This window comes from Dasypus novemcinctus, chromosome 14 (genome assembly GCF_030445035.2).
Source record: "Dasypus novemcinctus isolate mDasNov1 chromosome 14, mDasNov1.1.hap2, whole genome shotgun sequence".
Classification (NCBI taxonomy): Eukaryota; Metazoa; Chordata; class Mammalia; order Cingulata; family Dasypodidae; genus Dasypus; species Dasypus novemcinctus.
Genome location: NC_080686.1, coordinates 76488621 through 76511553, shown reverse-complemented (window position 1 = coordinate 76511553; position 22933 = coordinate 76488621). Strand labels below are relative to the sequence as shown.

Sequence of the window (22933 nt, the reverse complement as noted above, 5' to 3'; positions counted from 1 at the left end):
TCTGGTTTTTTAAAAATAATGCCTATTCTATGAGGTATGAGATGATATCTCATTGTAGTTTTGATTTTCATTTTCCTAATAGCTAGTGATACTCAACATTTTTTCATGCTCATGTTTGCCATTTGTTTATCCTCTTGGGCAAAATGTCTGTTTAATCTTTTGCCTGTTTTTAAATTGTGTTGTGTGCTCTTTTATTGTTGAGTTGTATGATCTCTTTATATAGAATGGAAATCAAACCCTTACTAGATATGTGGTTTCCAAATATTTTCTCCCATTGAGTAGACTGCCTTTTTGCCTTCTTGACAAAGTCCTTTGAAGCACAAAAGTGTTTAAAATTAATGAGGTCCCATTTATTCATTTTTTTCTTTCATTGCTTGTGCTTTCGATATATGGTTTAAGAAACCACCACCTATCACCAGGTCTTGAAGATGTTTCTCTATATATTCATCTAGGAATTTTATGGTTGTGCCTTTTATATATAGGTTTTTTATACATTTTGAGTTAATTTTTCTGTAAGGTGGAAGGTAGGGGTCCTCTTTCTTTCTTTTGGATATAGATACCCATTTCTCCCAGTACCATTTGTTGAATAGACTGTTCTGCCCCAGTTGTGTGGGTCTGACAACTTGTCAAAAATTGCTTCATCTTAAATGTGAGGGTCTGTTTTTGAATTATCAATTCAGTTCCATTGGTCTATATGTCTATCTTTTATGCCAGTACAATGCTGTTTTTACCACTGTACCTAGGTAATATGATTTAAAGGCTGAAAGTGAGAGTCCTTCAAGTTCGTTCTTCCTTTTTTAAGATGTTTCTGGCTGTTCAGTGCCCCTTACCTTTCCAAATAAACTTGATAATTGGCTTTTCCATTTCTTTAAAAAGACTGCTGGAACTTGTTATCAGGATTGCATTGAATTGGTGTATCGGTTTTGTAAGAATTGACATCTTAGTGATATTTAGTCTTCCCATCAATGAACATGGAATATTCTTCCATTTATTTAGGTCTTCTTTGATTTCTTTTAGCAATGCATTATAGTTTTCTGAAAATGTGTCCTTTACATCCTTGGTTATGTTTATTCCTAAATATTTTATTCTTTTGTCACTATTGTAAATGGAATTTTTTCGTAACTCCCTCCTCAGAGTGCTCATTACTACTGTATAGAAACACTACTGATTTTTGCTTATTAATCTTGTCTCCTGCCACTCTGCTGAATTAATTTATTTGCTCTATTAGCTTTGCTATAGGCTTTTTGGAATTATCTATGTGTAGGGTCATATTGTGAATAGCTAAAGTTTTTCTTCTTCCTTACAATTTGTATGTTTTTTCTTTTTCTTTTTTTTGTTGAAAGATTTACTTATTTCTTTATTCCTCTCCCCCCCCCCCCCCCTCATTGTTTTGCACTCACTGGCTGCTCTCTGTGTCTGTTCGCCACATTTTCTTCTGTGTCTGCTTGTCTTCTCTCCAGGTGGCACTGGGAACTGATCCTGGGATCTTCTGGAGTGGGAGAGAGGGCTCAATGTCTTGCACTACCTCAGCTCCCTGGTCTGGACAATCTCCTATTGTCCCTACTCTGTGTTTCTTTTTGTTGCATCATCTGACTGTGCCAACTCTCTGCATGGGCCAGTACTCCATGTGGGCCAGCACTCCTATGCAGGCCAGTACTTCTGCCTGAGTCAGTACTACCTGTGGATCAGCACTCTATGTGGGCCAGCACACCATGCAAGCCAGCATTCCATGTGGGCCAGCTCTCCACTTGGGCCAGCTCACCATGCAGGCCAGCGTGCCCTCACCAGGGAGCCCCAGGAATAGAACCCTGGACTTCCTATATGGTAGACAGGAGCCCAATTGCTTGAGCCACTTTAACCTCCTCTTATATTTCTTTTTTCTTGCCTGATTGCTCTACTAGAATCTCTAGCACTAATTTGAACAATAGTGGTGACAGTGGTCATCCTTGTCTTGTTTCTGATCTCAGTGGGAACACTTTCAGTCCTTTACCACTGAGTACAATATTAGGTGTGGGTTTTTTAATATATGCCCTTTATCATGTTGAAACAGTTTCCATGGATTCCTATCTTTTAGAGTATTTAACTTTTGGAGCCTGGATTTTGTCAAATGCCTTCTTTATGTCAATCAAAGATGATCATGTGACTTTTCTTCTTTGATTTATTAATATGGTATATTATACTGATTGATTTTCTTGTGTTCAACAATGCTTGCATGCCTGGGATGGAAGTCACTTGATCATGATGAATTATTCTTTTAGTGTGCTGTTGGATTCGATTAGTGAGTATTTTGTTGAGGATTTTTGCATTCATATTCATTAGGGAAATGGGTCTGTAATTTTATATTTTCGTAATATCTTTTTCTGGCTTTGGCAGCTACTGTCCTCTTTCCTACTTGGACAGGTTCAATTTTTAGCTGTTCTTAGTACTGGACTTTAGCCAGCAGAGTTTACTAATCAGTAGCTGCAATCAGTGCCCTGCCATCTCTTCTTCCCCTGTTTTTGGAAAATGGAGCTTCCAACTCTAGCCAAGGAAAATCTCCCAAGGCTGCTTATGTTGCCAGTGGGGTATGTGCACTGACCGCTATGGCTTGAGTGCTCTACTCATGAATCTTCACTGCAGATGGACAGATTTTTCCTTCCATTCTTCCAAGGATGTTGCAAGATGCTCTTTTACTCTCCTGGGACTCCCAAACAGGTGGTTTATATGGCTCTGGCTAATTACTAACTACCCTGTTGGACAAGCTGACTCTTGGAGCACCTTACTCTGCTAACATTTTGTCCCCTTCTCTCTTCATGCACTCTTGACCTCCATTTCAAACTTTCTAGTATTGCATCCTCCTCTTCCACTTCTGCAACTAGTATATCATGGGTCAACACAATTCATTTTTCTATCTGAGACTATTACATTTCCATAGTGTGTTTCCTAAGGTGTGATAGGCAAAGGGGCAAGTATTTTACAGGCTCTGCAGATTTGATTGTAATGCTTTTTCTTTGTTTAATAATGTAACTTCATTGTTAACACCTCCCTCTCCTAAAAGTGATCATTTTTTTGAGCCTTTTAAATGCACCACCATTTGGGGCTGATCTCTTCCAGGAATATTCCACATTTCCTCCTAGATCTCCTTGTTGTTTTATACCTGATAGCTTGGATTTCATTATACTATAAAACTGAATTGGACTCTAGCAGCTCCAGAGCTGATATGGTACCAGATGTGTTCTTTGTTTGTTGATTTGTTTGCTCAGCACAATATTATGAAGAACTGACAATTACATATAAAAATATGAAAAAAATAAAAAAAATAAAAAAATAAAATAATCTGGATTTGTTGTTTCTTTTGATAAACTGACAGCATTAACAAAAATTGGTTAGAGTTATCTTCTGCCCTCTGTTTAGAGGACTTCAGTTATCCCTTCCTCCTATCCTACTCCCTGTATTGTTTTCTTATATATTCAGTTTCTAAGCAACTTGATGTTGCTTGCTTGGGTCTGTAGTCATTTGAGTCTGTGACTCCTGCTATGACACATGATTTGGATTGTTTTATCTTAACTTTATTTTTTATTATTTTCTAAATTAAAATGCTTCTGTTACTCTATGTGACACCTTATAAAAGTGGAAGTTTCCTGGATATTAAAAATATACAGCAAATTTGATGAATGACCCTCATGCATTTTGTGACCTAACTTTTTCCATATTTGCTTGACTCATATTCTCTTCAGAAATGAAATTGGAAAATGTGTATGTGATGGAATGTATTTCCTTCTTTCTGTTAACATAGAAGACCTGTTTCAGGATTAGAGTCTTCAAAACATGGACAGGAAAAGACAGGCTGGCTAGTCAAATGATTAAATATTTCTTAATAGTTTTTTCCCCCCTTATATACCATCAAATAAACCTTGGTATCTAGACATTGGGTGGAATAGTAGATATCATCTTGTATAATTAACATCCCTAATCAGAAATATTGTGTCCTTTAGCCACTGTCTTAAGAATGGGCTTTTTGGGCTAATTATTGTCACATGATTATATGGAGAAACATTTTAAAGACATGCATATACAGTAATTTATTAAAACACAGAAGCAATATGACAGAACTGTGATCTTAGATACCCAAACCTAATGCTAAATTGCAAAGACTACATTCATTGGTAACAATTTATATAATCCTTGACAATAAAAAACAATAATAATAATGTGTATGAATAGTATATAATTCACTCTATCCCAATACTAACAAAAAATTAGAAGACAGTCATGATTTCTAATATATTTTTATATTCTCTTTACATAAAATATTATTGTATCATTGACACAAATTACTATTAAATACTATTTTTCAAAATACCAGATATCGAAGTGGGTTTTCCTATACCATCAATTTTAGAGCTTCCATTGAGTAATTTGTCCCCAGTTGGAATACTAATTAAAGCTTTATTCTTGGTCATTGCCTATAGGCCATTCAATTAGTAGATCTGAATTGGCTCCTTAGTGAAAGTGTGAAAGATCTGGGAGACAGAAAGAAAAATTCCGTTGTATTTAAGTTATCACAAGGCTTAAAATGAGCATACAAGCAAAGTGTCAGACCTTGTTGTGAACATACATATCTTATATGTTTGCAAAACTCAATATAGAAGATATATGGCAAATGCCTTTACTATACAATTTTTAGAAACTGAGAGGAAACATCCAATATATTTAAAATATAACCATGCATCATACAAAAAGTGAACTTTTCCTTAACCAAAAGAACTTATTTTTATAAATGCCACAGTACCTCACTTTCTTCATACTCCCTTCTTAGAGTTGTGAAAGTATTCTCATTTGATCTCAGCTGTCTCAAAAATAAATCTATACTTTTTATTAATGATTTGGCATCCTTTTCAGAATTTTCATTATTAAGTCCAAAGGGTAACCCTATTTCCTTTTATATTTGAGGACAGTACAGGGGATATTTTAAAGGCAATAATGAAAGTCCTATACTAAATGAAAAAGTTCATACAGCAGAAGCAGAGAGTGACTAAGGGAAAGAACACGTTTTTGTCTTAGTTTGCTGGGTATGCTATGACAAATACCACATACTGGTTGGCTTAACAGTGATAATTTATTGTCTCAAAGTTTTATAGGCTAGAAATCTAATATCAAGATGTGGGCGAGGCCATGCTTTAGGCTGGGGTTGGTAGAGTTAGGGTGATGGCAGTCCTCCATCACATGGTGATCTCTGTCTTCTCTATGGCTTCTTCTAACTTCTGCCTTTTTCTGACTGACTACATTCAAATTTACACTCTTTTATGGCCACAAGTAAGATGAATTAAGTCCCACCCTGACTGAATTTAGCCTATCTTAACTAATAATAACATCTTCAGAGAAGCACTTGTGGCTCAACTGATAGAGCGTCTGCTTACCATATGCAGCATCCAGGGTTCAATACCAAGGGTCTCCTGACCCATGTGGTCAGCTGGCCCACATGCAGTGCTGCCACACATAAGGAGTGCTGTGCCATACAGGGGTGTCCCCTGCATAGGGGTGACCCACACTCAAGGAGTGAGCCCCACAAGGAGACCACCCTGTGTGAAAAAATGCAGCCCACCCAGGAGAGGTGGCACACACATAGAGAGCTGATGCAGCAATATGACACAACAAAAAAAGCAACACAGTTTGCCAGCGCTGCAGACATGAATGCAAGCAGACACAAAAGAATACACAGCAAATGGACACAGACAGCAGATAACAGTGGGAAAAAGGAGAGAAATAAATAAAATTTGAAAATTAAAAAAAAAAATCTTCAAAAGGTCCTATACCCACAGGAATGTGGATTTAGATTTGATCATGTCTTTTGTCAGGCCCCCAACATACTTAAGCTGATTTTTTTTCACAAAGTTTGCTGGACAACATGAGACCTGACAAAGAATATAAAAGTGCCTTTGTAACCCAAATGAATTGTCAAATGGATATAGCTATAATTTATAGATTAAAGTGGAGATTTTTCTGCTGCTGCCAGGAATTTGATAAAAGACAGTGCTACTATTTTTCCTCTCACATTACTGTTGTCATATTGTCTCTAGTTTGTGTAGCATGTCTACTTTATCACTTGTTATATTTCACTCATTTTAGCATATTAATTTTGAATAATCTATGTGATTCCCGTCTTTATTCAATAGTCATCATTCCATGACCAGGAAATGTTTATTCAAACTTGCTTTTTTTTTTTTTTATCCATATAAGAATCATCTGTTTTATTTATTTTTACAGAGTAATGGTTTAAATTGAATACATTTGGGCACAGTAGATATTTGACATGAAAAGTAGTTGTATCGGAATGGGCATCAGAAAAATAGCAACTCATTTTTCACATTATAACTAGAAAATATTCCTCTGTCTGAATACCTAAGTGTTACAAATCCTGAGAATGTTGTACATTGAACTAACTAGGTATTACATTATTATTAAATCTTGCTTGGAAATCCTTTAAAAAATGCTTTGAGGTACAAATCACCTAGTTATTAAATATGAGTCTTTTACATTTTACTAAGATATATCGAACAATTACAGTTCAGTATCTCTTAGAACAACTATCAGTCAGGTTCAAGGACACACTGTTCTACGATTTCCGGTTAAGTTGGGGTTCTCCATTGCAGCTGCCACTCGCTCTTTGTCATTTATCTGCTTGTTGATGTCCTCTTCTGTTGAGTGGGTTCCTTCAGAAATGTAGATTTCCAACTTATGTTTAAATGGTAAACACCGCTGAAGTATTAAGCACAGACCAATAAGCGTCGCCAAAGAGCAATGAGGTACTGTTGGCGTGAACCTGATAATAACCAAATAGTCTTCTTCATTTATCTCTTGAACTTCTACACAACTTTCTGTTACCACTTCCAGTTCTTCTAAAGTATTGGGTTTCTCCGGGTCCCAGATAGTTCGAATCAAATCTCTAGCGCTTTCTCTCCCATGATCCAAGCCGTGGGGCAACTCTCAGCTCAAAAAAGCCGGAGAGCCACAGGACTCTGTTCAGAGTCCGGGAGAGCAGAGTGGACAACCGCTCCATCCTCGCACTCCGCCATGCCTGGCGACTCTTGCTTTCCTTATTCTAAAATAAAATTACACCTCTCTGAGAATACAAACCTCTTTTCTTTGAGTAAAGATGAGTAACTCAGAACTTAGCTAGCATTTATTCTGTAAACAGAAGCTGGACAACCAGCTTCTGGAGATTTTACAGAGTTGGAATTAGATCAACGAATTTCTTTGAACTCTATGACTCTAGCATAGGAGGAATTCCTAGATTTCTATCTGGCAAAGAAGTTGACATAAATGTGCATGAACCTGAAGCATGTTTCTTAATAAGTTTAACTTTGCAACTGCAGGCATGCCCATGGCATTTTCAGGACCCATTTGCAAATGGGAACTCATATATCAAGTGTCTAAATATTAAAATTACTTTTTGATGATGCATATGGACACCTCAGCCTGCACATTCTAACATACACCCTGCAAGAGGCACATTGGGCCTAGTGCTACACATGTTAACAGTGTGCTTCAGCCCTGGTAATATGGACCTAGTAAACTGGCCCACACAAGCACAGGTAACAGAAATTCCAGAGTCCCAAATACCAATGTGTCTCAAATATCTGCTTTTATGTCCAATCTCTCTTGAAGGGATATTTCTATAAATGAAATAAAATTGAATCCTTAGAAAAATGAAATAAAAATAAATATAAATGCAATCTTTTTTTTTTTCATTATGAAATTTAGCAGGTATAAAATTACCCTTTCAATTGCTCTAAATATTTCAGGTTTACTCCCAGTTTCTGTAGTTATCACATTGTTGGCTGGAAACTAGTCTAAGATCTCAGAGGTAAGCTGGAGGTGGGTGTGCAGGCTCCTGGAAAGCATATACAGGGCAGATTTGGTCTAGAGGGAGGTTCCAGCAAGATCTTCTTGAATGAAGAACCCAGGGAAAGGGCCCCTCTTGCCCAGGTCTTAAACAGTGCTGTATTGCATATGTGGCATTGTAAACTAGCATGAACTTATTTTAAAACCCCACTTGAAGGGAATATATTTTAAATAATGATTTTGTAACAGAGTATGTTAGACTCTATTTAGACATTAGTTAGCAATCTCTTTTATCATCTGTGAATTCCTGTATGTTTTTTCTTAACCTTGAGCCATGTGCTATAGAGTAGCTGCTGGTACTAAAAAATATTTTTAAAATAAGTTTGTTTCAAAAGATTAAATAGTGGACAACCAGCAAGATATTTGCAGAGTAAGGAACTCCTTGTGCTACAGGGCAGTTAGTAATCACCAAGAGCTATCTAAAGCACCTATTTAGGGGCTCCAAGAGACCAGAAGAGCATCCTGCAACATCCTTGAAAGAATGGAAGGAGGAGACGGCCCATTTGCAGAAAAGATTCATAAGTAGAGCACTCCACGCTGTGGAGGCCAGTGCCCATCCTCCACTGGTGGCACAAGCCTCCTTGAGAACTATTCTGTGCCTGGAGTGGGAAACTTCATTTCCTCAAGATGGGAAATTTACTTTAGTAAATTAGTAAATTTGGCTGGCTAAAGTATAACCTTTAAAACAGGTAAGTTTGAACTTGTCCAAGTTGAAAAGAGGTCAGTAGGCACCATTTTGACTCGCCCCAGGCATGAGGGGAAGCCAGGCTGACTGAAAATCGGAGTGATAGTAGGGACTGACTTCTTTCCACCCAGATCAACCTACAGCCCTGGCTGAGGCTTTAGTCCCATCTCTAGCAGGGAGGAAGCTGGCAGGCCCTGCAACAGCCTCTCCTTTTAGCTGTAGGTACATTTAGCTGACACAGAATGAATAGTCATATATCTACCAGGGCAAATGTGGTCATTTGAATCCATATGGCTTAGATTGCTGCCCACACCTGCAGCTGCATCCCTGCCCCAGGTAGGGGAGAAAGTGGTGTGAAGTCTCATCAATCTCTCTGGGCAACTGCAGTCTAGGCTTGCATAACTTTGATTCCTACATATGGCTGTGGTTCTGTTCCTACCCCTGGTAAAGGAGAAAGTTGGGAAACCCTTCATCGGTCCCTGAAGAAATGAAGGCAGCTTGAGACTTCATAACTTGTAGCACCAGCTACATCCTTAGCTCCCACTACATAAGCAGTAAGGGAAAAAAAGCAAGAAAGCTCTAAATTAAAAGAGAGAAACTGCACCCAGCATAAATAATCTAGTAAGCCAGATGCCAAGACACCAACAAAAAGTTACAATCCAAACCAAGAAACAGGAAGATATGATCCAGGTAAAGGATCAAGGTAAGCCTCCAAATGACATAAAGGAGTTGAGACAGCTAATCACAGATGTTCGAATAAATCTTAATAAATTCAAGGAGATGGTTAAAGAGATTAAGGATATTAAGAGACATTGTGGAAACACAAAGAAGAATTTGAAAGCATAAGTAGAAAAACAGCAGATCTTATGGGAATGAAAGTTTCAATAAATCAAATTAAAAAAACATTGGAATCATATAATAGCAGATTTAAGTAGGCAGAAGAAAGGATTAGTGAACTTGAAGAAATGGCCTCTGAAAATAAACATACAAAAAAAAAAGACATATGAAGAAAAGAATGGAAAGAATTGAACAAGGTCTCAGGGAACTAAATGACAGCAAGAGACACTCAAACATATGTGTCATGGGTGTCACAGGAGAAGAGAAGGGAAAAGAGGCAGAAGGAATATTTGAAGAAATAATGGTAGAAAATTTCCCAACCCTATTGAAGGACATAGATAAGCATATCCAAGAAGCACAATGTACTCTCATCTGAATAAATCCAAATAGACCAACTCCAAGACACATATTCATCAGAATGTCAAATGGCAGAGAATTCTGAGAGCAGAAAAAGAAAAGCAATGCATAATATATAAGGGATACCCAGTAGATTAGGTGCCAATTTCTTATCAGAAACCATAGAGACAAGAACACAGCATTATGATATATTTAAGATAATGTAAGAGAAAAACTGCCAGCCAAGAATCTTATATCTGGCAAGACTGTCTTTCAAAAATGAGGGTAAGTTTAGAATATTCACAGATAAACAGAAACTGAGAGAGTTTGTAACCAAGAGACCAGATTTGCAGGAAATACTAATGGGTGTGCTACAGAGTGAAAACAAAAGACAGGAGAGAGGCTTGGAAGGAGTCTAGAAATGAAGATTATATCAGTAAAAGTAATTAAAAGTGCCAAAAGAATGGTGAAAATAAAATATGACAGATATAAAATCCAAATATTTTGGAATAAACCAACCAACCATGTAAAGTACTTTTATTCAGAAAACTAAAACTCATTGTCAAAAGAAATTTTAAAAAGACCTAAATAATTGGATGAACAGTCCATGCTCATGGATTAGAAGACTAAATATCATTAAGAGGTCAGTTCCACTCAAATTGATAAACAGATTCAATGCAATCTCAATAAAATATCAATGAGCATTTTTGAAATAAGTGGAAAACTTGACTATCAAATTTGTTTGGAAGGATAAGGTGTCCTGAATAGCTAGAAAAGTCTTAAAAAGGAAAAGTGAAGTAATATGACTCTCATTTCCAGACTTTAATCATATTACCTAGCTACAGTGGAAAAAAATAATGAATATGGTACTGACATGAAGACAGACCCACCGACCAATGGAACTGAACTGATGGTTCAGAAACAGACCCTCACATCTATGGTCAAGTGATATTTGACTAGCCTGTCAAACCCATCCAGCTTGGGCAGAATATTCCATTCAACAAGTGGTGCTGAGGGAACTGGATATCCATAATGAAAAGAATGAAAAAGGACCCCAATATCACATCTTATACAAAAATTAACTCAAAATTATCAAAAACCTAAATATAAATGCAAAAACCATAAAGTTTCTATAAGAAAATATAGGAAAATATCTTCAAGACATGGTAATAGGTGATGGATTCTTAATGGAGATAAGAGGAGGACTGAGATGAACTACTAATGTTTAATGTATGTAGAAGTTCTATTTAACTTTACTGTGAAAGTGTGGAAATGTATAGATTTGATGGTAACACATTATAGTGAGTAACAGCTGGTTTATAAATGGGAATGTGGCTGAAAACATAGTCTAGGGATGTAAATGCCCATTAAAAGAAAGCTAGAGAATAATCAAGGGACTGACTAACACAGTAAACCTAGAGGTGAATGAGAATTGTTGTGGATGGTACAGATGCAAGAGTGTCCTTTGTGAGCCAGAGCAGATTTACATCAGTATTGCGGGTGGTGGGGAATATGGAACAGCATAGGAAAAATATAGTAGAAGTGACTTATGGACTGTGGTTAATAGTAATAATGTAATATCCATGCATCTATGCCAAAGATATACTGCATTGATAATGGGAACGTATGGAAAAAGTGTGCCAAATGTGTGCTGTGGACCTGATGAAAGTCTGATGATATTATCTAATAATCTGTAACACATGTTCTATGACTGTGGTGTGTTAATAGAGGGGTGTTGTATGGGAATTTTGCTCATGTGCCTGATTGTTTTGTAAGTTTAAAACTTCTGTCATAAAAATACATTAAAAAAATAATCTTTAAAAAAGATTAACTGTAAAATCAGAAAAAGTGATAAATGTAAAATGTATTAATTTAACAGCAAATCATCTAAAATAATATGTTAAAGTCTTTTAAAAAGGTTAAAATCAGCTCATATTTCATTTGATAAATTCTAATTAATTAAATGAATAAAGGTAAATCATTCTCAACAAATAGTTAAACAAAGAGGGAGCATCCAATATATTCTGTTCAGGTCATAGGATTGCATTAAGCCTTGCAAACACATAGTGTTTTAGTTTTTGCATTTTCTTTCAATATTTAGATTCTGAAAGGTAAGACCAATTTCTATTCTATAAAAATGCTGCCTGTAAGTCACAATATGTTCAACAGCTAAAATAGCCACCCAAAATAAGAGCTAGTTATGAAATATTTTTAAAATTACCATAAAAAAATATTTTCCCTGGAGTACGAAGCACTTGGTTTTTGTCATTACAAAATGACAAAACATTCAGTAGCTTAAAAGTAGTTGAAGTGTGCCAAATCTCTTCATGTTGAGGCTTTGGATAATGCATGGCTCCAAAAAGATACCCATGGCAAATTATGAACAATAAAATTATTTAGTAAGAGAGAATGCCCTGTAATTGGGTATTATGCACAGTGCAGAGTTCTTCATATAATTTTATCAAATGAAAATTCCTAAAGTATTGCAAATTTATATTGTGAATTTAAATATGCAGTTCTCAGATTAAAATTGAAATATTGGCATATTTTTGCTTGTTATTTGTTGTGCCATAATCTATGGACCATTCATATATTGCATTCTCTCTCTTCCTTTTCCTTAGAGGCAATTTTTCAATTTTTAAAATAGGATTTTTCATTCATACCCACTTCATGGTGGTGTAGTCATAGGTGTCAACAGGGATCAGAATGTTAAATTGACCATTTGATAGTGATTCAGATAATGGATATTACAATCATACTATCTTAAAGTTTGTTAAAAGAACTTCAACTTTTTCACAGACTGTTTTCCGTATGTCTTTTTCACACTTATTTATAAATTCACCTGATATTGGAAATGGATGTAATTTATTTGAAAAATCTAGCAGTGATAGTGCAGTTACTGGCATTGATATAATTTCTGACCCTCATTTCAGCTGTGTAGAGAGAGGAGCTGTTGGCTATTAGCTGACCCTTGTCTCGTTTGGATAGTTATAGACTGAGAGAGTTAGAAATACATTCTACCAAGCATGTGATTCTCCTTTTTCTGCTTTTTCTCTGGCATGCTTTGTGTTCCATTATTAGATTCAGAGTAACACTTAAAGATTAAATGAAACCTTGTATATATATGAAAGAAAGAAAAACAGAAAAACAGATGAAAGGCTTGTCTACTACTTTTAAGATTCTCCTGAAGAATATGTTATAAAAATAAACAGTAACTTTTTCCAATGAAAACATCCTTTAATATTCACTATGAGATAGATGGTGGTCATGTGTGATACAGTGTAGCTGATGTACAACCTATTGATTTATAGCTTTCTTGTGCCCAATTCATATTGAGTTCTCTTCACTTTATGTGATGTCTCTGAGAGTAAATCTTCACTCTTGCCCATAAACCTGAGTCTGTGTTTCTACCATACCTCATAAAAATTAATACCTACTAAACCCACTAAATTGAAAGTTCACTTGCCACAAATTTTAATTAAAAGATGCTTTTAAAAGACAGTGTCCTTATGAAGTTATAATACAAAAGACAGTATATATATATATATTTCATACTAAAATAATTCAAAATTGGCTTTGGCAGAAAGAAAATAAGTATAACCCAAATATCTATAATATCTTATAATATCTTGATATTTCAATATCATGTGTAGTTCCAGATTTAAATCATATTTCACTGAGTTTCTTTGTGATAGATTCTCATGTATTTTGTAACACCAGACACTGGTAACATACCTGTACTACCAATGCAATGTGATGATGACATTTTAACAATTTGGTGGCTGACTATGAGAAGGGTCACTTTGCTACCTTGGTCACTTCATTGATTTGGTCAACTGTGCTGTCCCTTCTGGTCTAATTTTAGTGTAGCTGCCTTCCAGAAGACTCACTGCTCTCATGTGGTACTCTTTTTATTATTAGGAAGGGGAACTTTGCACTTTCCTTCCTGAAGTAATTTTCCTGTATTGTTCCTGGTTTTATCAATAAAGTAGAAACTCTCAGAATTCCTTCCTTCAGAAATCTAACCCTTTGGAATCCTCTACTTAACATGTAAATTTACTCTACCGTGAGGTGAGTCTATTTTTCCTCTCCATAGAAATAATTTTATCTACTTTGAAGAAGCTATAAATATTTTTTCTCATATCATAGGGGAGATTTACTGTCTTCAGTTTTGGACAAGATGAATGAAATCCATTCCCATTAGGCCCTCTTCCTACTTCTCAGTGATAGGATTGGTTACCTTTTTTTTTTTTTTTAAAAGATTTATTTATTTATCTCTCCCCACCCCCTTGTTGTCTGCACTTGCTGTATCTGTCCATCTCCTTTGTTTCTTTAGGAGGCACTGGGAACTGAACCCCAGACCTCTGATGTGGGAGGGAGGTACCCAATCACTTAAGCCATGTCCATCCCCTGTTCTGTTGTGACTCTCATTATGTTTTCCCGCTTGCTACAACATTTTGTCATATCAGCTCACTGCACCTGCATGTCACACCAGCTTGCTGTCCTACTTCTCCTCTTTAGGAGGCACCAGGAGCCACTGCTCCCTGCTATGTTGTATCTCTCATTATGCTTTTCATGTTGTGTCTCTTGTTGCATCATCTTGTGTCAACTTGCTGCATCTGCCCATCGCACCAGCCCTCTGTTTTCTTTAGGAGTCACTGGGAACCAACCCATGGACCTCCCATGTGGTAGGCGGGAGCCCAATTGTGTGAGCCACATCTGCTTCTGGTTTGGGTACCTTTTTAATGAACCCCTTTTGATCAGAGACTGTTAAGACACCCTGATTATACTCCATTTTAGTTCATTTCCAAGAAAAGTTTTTGGTCTCTTTTAAGCAGTCTGTTTTCTAGTTTGGTTGCAACACTTTGATTCTTCTTGCTTTCTATGTGTTTTTTTTTTTAGATTTTTTTTTCTTTTATTATTAGAGGTTATTATCATTTATATTCTTTATGAACATTTTTCCCCAAGGTCTTTTTTACTTTTTCTTTCTTCATTTGTATGACCCTTGACTTTGATTCAAATATGTGACTACAACATTATTAAAGACAGAGGAAACATGAAGCAATGTCCCTTGTTATAGTTATAAAATTGAGCACTACTGAATGAAACATTATTGATGCATAGATTCAGATGCCACATCAAATTAGTAGTACATCCTTTAAAATAAAACCATTTACAGTAGTGTTTATATATGTATTATATATATGACATAGCTAGCTTATAATGTAGGTAATTTAATGTAAAGCTTTGTGTAGCTGATATCAGTATCAACAAAAAGTTAGATTATACTTCTTGCCATTTTATTGTCTTACACAGTATTTGAATTCTTACACAATATTTCTTTATAATAAAGTTCTGTGAAACTTGAAAGGTTAAAATCAATTGCATTTTTGTTGTAAAATAAAAACACTTTTTTAAAAAGATGGATAAATCACACAAAATGTTACTTTAAAAAATATAAAATATTCCCATAAACTCCACTCCCCACTCCCCCCACTCCTCCCACATCAACAACTTCTTTCATTAGTGTGGTACATTCTTTGCATTTGATGAATACATTTTGGAGAACTGCTACAGAGCATAAATTATAGTTTACATTACACTCTCTCCCAGTCCATTCAGTGAGTTATGGCAGGATATATGATGTCCAGCATCTGTCCCTGAAATATCATTTAGGACAACTCCAAGTCCCAAAATGCCCCCTTATACCACCTCTTTTTCCCTTTCCCTACCTTCAGCGACTTCTTTGCCACTGTCTCCACATGAATGATATAATTTCTTCCACTGCTAGAGTCACAATAATTCTATCCTAGAATACCAGTACATCTACTCTAATCCATATTTTATTCCTCTATCCTGTGGACCCTGGGATGGCAATGCCCATTTCTCCTCTAAATTGAGAGGGGGCTTAAATTCTGCATGGCTGATTGATTGGATTCTCCTGCTTGCAGTTGTAAATAACTCTTGGTTCCTTAGTGTGTGGTTGACCATCCTCACTTCCCTGTTAGCTGACCTGGGTAACTCCAAAAACCTGAAGAGTAGGTGTTGCAGGCTCAGGGTCCAGCTGACACATAGACAGTTCAGAGATTCAAGTCGTCTAGGCATATACCAACCCCAGTGCCAACCACAGGTTCAGTAAAAGTGACAGAAGGGGTATGTGTGAAGAAGTCACATTTGAGTCCGACTCAGGAGCACAAATTCTAAATTAGGGTTTACTGGCAAGGCATTGAACTCCAGAACCATTTACCATGACTGTATGACCAGGGTATCTCCATAGCCCTTAAGAGTACCACTTCCTGGGGTTGTATCTACTTTGGCTGTCTCTGACATTCTGCAGAGAAGTGCACAAGTGTGACCTCTCTGATGACCTCCTGACTCATTTTGAAGTCTCAGCCATATAAACTCATTTGTCTTTACCACTTCCCCTTTTATTCAAGGTCTTTTTCTAGTTGCATCACCAGCTAGTGCTTTGTAGTAATCCCCTGGCACCAGGGAGGCTCATCCTCGGGAGTCATGTCCCATGCTAGGGGGAAGGTAATGCATTTATATGCTGAGTTTGGCTTAGAGAATGGTCATATTTGAGCAACATGGAGGCTCTAAGGAGATAAGTCTTAGGTACCCTGCAGCTCTAAGCCTAGTTGAAATTTCAAGCACAGAGGCTCATAAGCATAGTCATCAGTATCAAGGACCTATCATTGTACAATCCTTCTTCACTGGTCTTTGCCCTTACACTTGGGAAATTTTTTATGTTCCATTGGGGAATGTGATAGAAATTCCCCAGATGGGAACTCAGCACCCCCTCTGTTGACCTATGTAACTCTACCCATTATGTCAATACCCAATGAACATCTGAAGATATCTATATAACCTATATGCATGCTCTGGGGAACTCCCTCCCATCCCTGCCTCCCCCATCAATGACACCCCACACCAGTGTTCCTCTCCTGCCACAGTTGAACCCCTCTGTGATCCAAAAATTCTTCAAAATTGAGGCCTAATATATTGCCAAATTCAATTAGTAGGAAAATGAAATAATAATAATAGGTTTGAAGATTAGAAATAAAACACAAAATAATTTAGACAAACTGAAAGTAAAAAATAAATTGGGGCATTAAAAATGAAAAATATAAATTTGTTTTGACGTTTTGCCTTTCATTACTCTAATAGGTGTTGTCCTGTATGTACAATGGCAAGACAATCTTTTCCATTTCTTCCTCAGTGTCATATAAAAATACATATATATATTTATTTATTTATTATGTCTTCGGAAAGTTTTAGGTCACAGTTAAGTCACAAATAGAATATAGCGACTCCCATATATCCAACATCCTCCCCCTTTTCTCCCTTCCCCAGCAAAGATCTTTTTACATGTGGATGTTACATTTGCTACAACTGATGTACAAATATTGAAACACAGCACTAACCATGGTTACATTTTAGTTTACATTATGGCTTACTTTTTAGACTGTACATTTTTATAAATTTTTGGTTATATTATGGTTTACATTATGATTTCTAAAGATTCTTATAGATCATTATTTTCTGTATTAGTCTGCCAAAAGACTGCTGATGCAAAGTACCAGAAATATATTGGCTTTATAAGGATATATAAGCTTACAGTTACAAGGCCATAAAGAATACATCTCGGGAAGTGGACTTGGCCCAGTAGTTAGAGCGTCCGTCTACCCCATTGGAGGATCCGCGGTTCAAACCCTGGGCCTCCTAGAACAATGGGGAGCTGGCCCATGCACAGTGCTGATGCACACAAGGAGTGCCGTGCCACGCAGGGGTGTCCCCCGCATAGGGGAGCCCCACGCGCAAGGAGTGCACCCTGTAAGGACAGCCGCCCAGCATGAAGGAAAGTGCAGCCTGTCCAGGAATGGCGCTGCACACAGGGAAAGCAGACACAACAAGATGATGCAACAAAAGAAACACAGGTTCCCGTGCCGCTGACAACAACATAAGTGGACAAAGAAGACGACGCAGCAAATAGACACAGAGAACAGACAACTGGGGCGGGGGGGAAGGGGAGATAAATAAATAGATAGATAGATAGATAAATAAATAGATCTTTAAAAAATCTCAAGGTTCCTTTCCTACCAGAGTCAGTTGCCACTTGTTGAAGCAAGATGGTCTCAGATCTCTGACTGGTCTCTGCTTTCCCGTCTAGGCCTCCTCTCCCTCTTGAGGCTCCATGGGCCCAGCCTCCTGAGGCTTTGCTCATGAGTGATCCTGTAGTCTATCTCTCCTTCACAGGCTCATTTCTTACCTGGCTTCCTATATCAGTCTCTGTTGTTTTGATTTCTTCCCAATCTCAGTTGTGAACTGTCAGGCAAATTGTCTCATCTCTCCCCAGGGCCGCAATTGTTTGAGTCTTCTCCTTTCTGTCACATGACAGGATGAGAAATGAGAGAGCCTTCTCTTCCTGAGTCTGAGTGTCCATTTATATCTGACCCAGCAAAGAAATGGAAACCAACCTGAGTCATATCCATTGACATAGTCAAATCGAAAACCCTAATATTAGCTTTTAGTAATCTCAGCTGAATTTAATGCAATCAAAGGAAAGCACACCCAAAAGAATAGATTAGTTTACAAACATAATCTTTCCCTTTGGAGGATTCATAAAATAATCTCAAACTACCACACATTCAAAAAAGAAGAAAATAAGTGATTGTCTAAAATTTAGAAATCTTACTTAAGGAATATGAAAGATATAACCTGGTTAAATGCATACATGGTTCTTTTTCTTATTAATCACTGACTTGTGTAGTTTTTATTCTTCTATATGGACACATAGTCTTGTAAGTTTATTTGACAATTGTTGCTTTTTTTAGTGAAGAAAATACTAGAAACACATCTGTTTCATAACTTACATATGGAGAGTTTTTCTGATAACCCATTTCTCTCTTTGTCTGTCTTTTAGGTTGACTGGAAGCTTTGTACCAGACTTGATAGTGAGCATGAGTAGCCAAATGTGGCTGCACCTTCAAACAGATGAAAGTGTTGGATCTGTTGGATTCAAGGTTAACTATAAAGGTAATGAGGAACTGCTGCTGTGGGAAATATGTTAGCTTAATGCCAGCGTAGAATGCTTTTAAAAAATTCAAGTTTAATTGCGTAGTACAAAATGAAAGTTTCCCAGAACAGAAGCAAGTAATGATTCCAGTAAAATAAGTTCCTCTTTAACTACAAATGTTGATTTCACTTTTCTTTAAAAAAAAAAGTTTTCCATTTAAAATCTGTTTTATATAACTCATCTCTGTATCAGTCCACACATGTCCCTGTGTTTCATCTACTCTGGATTCATCCATTCCCTGAGTAGGCCATGAAATTTTATACACATTATATACTTTGGCAAAAATATCTTCTAATTAATAAATACTTACATGCAACAGTAAAGGACTAGAATCCTCAGATATTCCACGGTACTCATTTTTGTGTAAACCATCAGTGATTCTTTCAGATGAAATACATGGTCATAGAGTTGGGATTAGCAGCTCCTATGTAAATCACAGACCACAAATGTGTTAAATTGCTATTACCCATTCAAGCTTTGGTAGTGATACATATTTGTGATTAATTACATGTGTATAACAAATCTTCTGGTCAACTCAATTTACAAGGGCTATGTGTAAGCATTGTCAAATCATGAATATCTTTGGCACATGCTGAACTTTGATTAAAGTCAGTTACATTGTATAAATACAATGTACATATTAGAAATGCAAATTTGGAATTGTGACTGAAAAACATGAAAGCATTAATAAATTCAGTGGAAAAAATCTATGCTTTAAAAAATGAAAATGTCAAAGAGACCATCAAAGCATTTATGTTGCCTGAATTTATTATTACTCTTGTGGTAAAAATCATTATGCTGTATATTATTATAAATTAAACAAAGAACATGAAAACTTCTTTTACTTACATAATAATAATTTTTACTCAGTTTCCTCTTTCAAACACTAGCTTGCCATGTGTTTGTATTTGAAAATATGAAAAGTGAATACATGATGTTTTCAGGTAGACAGGATGAACATTCTGTGCTTTAAACATCTGCCTAAATTTAGTATTATATTAATTTCAATAGTTCAGGAAATTTGTGTGTCATTACAAAAAGAAAAGTGAATATGCTTAGCCTGGTTATACTTTTAAAGATATACCCCCCTCCATTTACAATCTACATCTGTCCTCAGTGAATAAAATAAATTTTTATAGATTAAAAAATGATCAGCTTTTGTTGATTGCATCAAATTCTCTTTTTTTTCTCTTTTTCCCTCTTCTAAATGTGTAGATGATTCTGGCATTTTTATGTTTCTCTTGGTTTCACTGTTTTTTTCAACCTATGAAAGTTTCTTGTCAGAAAATCTAGAGTTATTTAAACCTTAGAAACTATATTAATCATTAATGACAATGCTTCAACAAATAGCGCAATTGTTAGAACTCTTGAACAGATTGGAAAAGCATAGGTGTTCTATAGATATTAACAAAACTCTCTAATCCACTGCAGTTCAAGACCTCGAAGTACATTATAAAGCAATACAATTAAGCATTATTTTGTTCTCTTTCTGTTCATTTTTAAATAGTAATTATTGAAAGACCTAAGGGTCTGCTTAGGTACCAGATACTGAATAAGTTGTTGAATGTGGAAAAAAAAGTTGAATACCATCTCTCTTGGGAAGATCATAATATAGTGACAAAATAAAATATGTATAACTATACATATACAAGTATTTTATATATATGTATATAGTTATACTTATTTTTGTATATGAATAGTTACACATATTTTATATGTATACTTCCCATTGCCTAGAAATAAAGTCCAAAATCTGCTTAGGTCTTATCTTTCACTTTCTTCACCCAAATTTTGTCTTTCCCTTACACTCCAATTTCATCAAATTTTTTAAAATTTATTTTTTATTGACTTTTTTTTTAAAGATACACAGATCACACAAAATATTACATTAAAAATTATAAGAGGTTCCCGTATACCCCATGCCCCACCCTTCCCCACTCCTCTCACATCAACAACCCCTTTCATAAGTGTGGCACATTCATTGCATTTGATGAATACATTTCGGAGCACTGCTACACTGCATGGATTTTAGTTTATGTTGTAGTTTACACTCTCCCTGAGTCCATTCAGTATGTTATGGCAGGATATATAATGTCCTGCATATGTCCTTGTAATATCATTCAGGACAACTCCAAGTCCCCAAAATGCCCCTATATCACACTTCTTCCCTCAGCAACTCCCATGGCCACTGTCTCCATATCAATGCTAAAATTTCTTCCATTGCTAGAATCACAATAATTCTATAGGAGAATACCAGTAAATCCACTCTAATCCATATTTTATTCCTCTATCCAGAGGACCCTGGGATGGTAATGTCCACTCCACTTCTAAATTGAGACAGGACTTAGATCCCATGTGGCTGATGAATGGGATTCTCCTGCTTGCAGTTGTAGACTCTCTCAGTTCCCTGAGGATGGTTAGTCATCCTCACCTCCTTGTTAGCTGACCTGAATCCAGTGAACCAGAGAGTAGGTGTTGCAACTCTGCTGAGGCTCTGGGCATAGCTGGAACATGAAAAGTACAGAGATTCAAGTCTCCTGAGCATACACCAACCCCAGCACCAACCACAGGTTCAGTAAAATTGATGGAAAAAGCATGTGTAGAGAGGTCACATCTGAGTCCAACTCCATCACACTCAGGAACACAAATTCCAATGTAGGGTGCACTGGCAAGGCACTGAACTCCAGAGCCTTCTGCCATGACTATAGGACCTGGGTGTATCTGTAGCCCTCAGGAGAACCACTACCTAGGGTTGTATTACTTTGACTGTTTATGAGATCCTGCTGAGACTTATGTAAGCATGACCCCTCTGATGACCTCCTGACTCATTTTTAAGTCTCAGCCATATAAACTCATTTGTCTTTAACATTTCCCCCTTTTATTCAAGGGCTTTTTCAGGTTATATCCCCAGCTGATGCTTTGTAGTAATCCCTCTGTGCCAGGGAGGCTTATCCCTGGGAGTCATGTCCCATGCTGAAGGAAAGGTAATGCACTTAAATGCTGAGTTTGGCTTAGAGAATGGCCACATTTGAGCAATATGGAAAATCTCAGGAGGCAACTCTTAGGCACCCTGCAGCTCTAGGTCAAATTGGATTTTCAAGCACAGAGGCTCATAAGCATAGTCATCAGTATCAAGGACCCATCATTGGACCGTCCTTCTTCACTGATCTTTGCCCTTGCACTTGGGGGATTGTTGCTGTTCCATTGGGAAATGCTGCAGAGCTCCCCAGGATGGGAATTCAGCACTTCCTCAGTTGTCAAGTGTAACTCTACCCATTATGACAATATCCAATGAACATCTGAACATATCTATATACCCTACATGCATTCCCTGGAGAACTCCTTCCCTCCCATGCATCCCCCATCAATGACAGCCCGTACCAAGGCTCCTTCCTTGCCATAGTTGAACACTTTTGTGATCCAAAACTTGTTCAAAAATGAAGCCTAATATATTTACAAGTTCAATTAGTAGGAAAATGAAATAATAATGATAGGTTTAAAGATTGGAAATAGAATACATAATAATTTAGAAAAACTAAAAGAAAGTAAAAAATAAATTGGGGTATTAAAAAATGAAAAGTGTCATAAAACATTTTTTTTTACCTTTTGCCTTTCATCACTGCAATAGTTTCAAGTTATTAATAATTCTCTGAGCCCAGCAGGCCATTTCACATTCTGTTTCTTTGGACAGTCAGTAAATTCGGCCAGGATCTTTACACTCACTTTAACTCAGCTTTTCCTAAAGCATTCTTCAAGACAATGGTTGAGTATTTTCTCTTCTGTGAAGCCTTCCTTAATGCTACCCCTTGAAACAGACCACTTCCTCTGATTACAAACCCCATACCATATGTTATACATAACCTGTCAAGTGAAGGTCTTATTCATCTTTGTATTTTTGTTAGCAACCCTTGTGCTATGTTATCGAAGAGATTACTAATTTTGCTCAATAAGGTGAAATGATTTGGCCTATAAAATTAGTGTAATATAGGGTAAATCATGTCCTCAAAAGCTTAGTTTGCCATGATATTTTTCCATGTGTTAAAGTCGTGTTTTGCATTCTCCATAATTTAAAACCTGAGCTTAAAGTTGAAGCAGGGTTCATTTTGAGAAGTTTC

The 22933-nt window shown here is 36.6% G+C and overlaps 1 protein-coding gene and 1 pseudogene across 2 annotated transcripts in view; one reads left to right on the top strand and one right to left on the bottom strand.

Annotated features, from left to right (window-relative positions):
• CSMD3 (CUB and Sushi multiple domains 3) overlaps positions 1-22933 on the top strand; it is a 1328729-nt gene that overhangs the window by 632614 nt on the left and 673182 nt on the right. For both annotated transcript variants that reach the window (XM_058275930.2, XM_058275932.2), the window contains one exon: positions 18666-18778. In XM_058275930.2, the coding sequence (XP_058131913.1) occupies positions 18666-18778 (113 nt within the window). The remainder of the gene's footprint in view (positions 1-18665; positions 18779-22933) is intronic.
• Positions 6570-7039, bottom strand: LOC101439181 (cytosolic iron-sulfur assembly component 2A pseudogene; annotated as a pseudogene).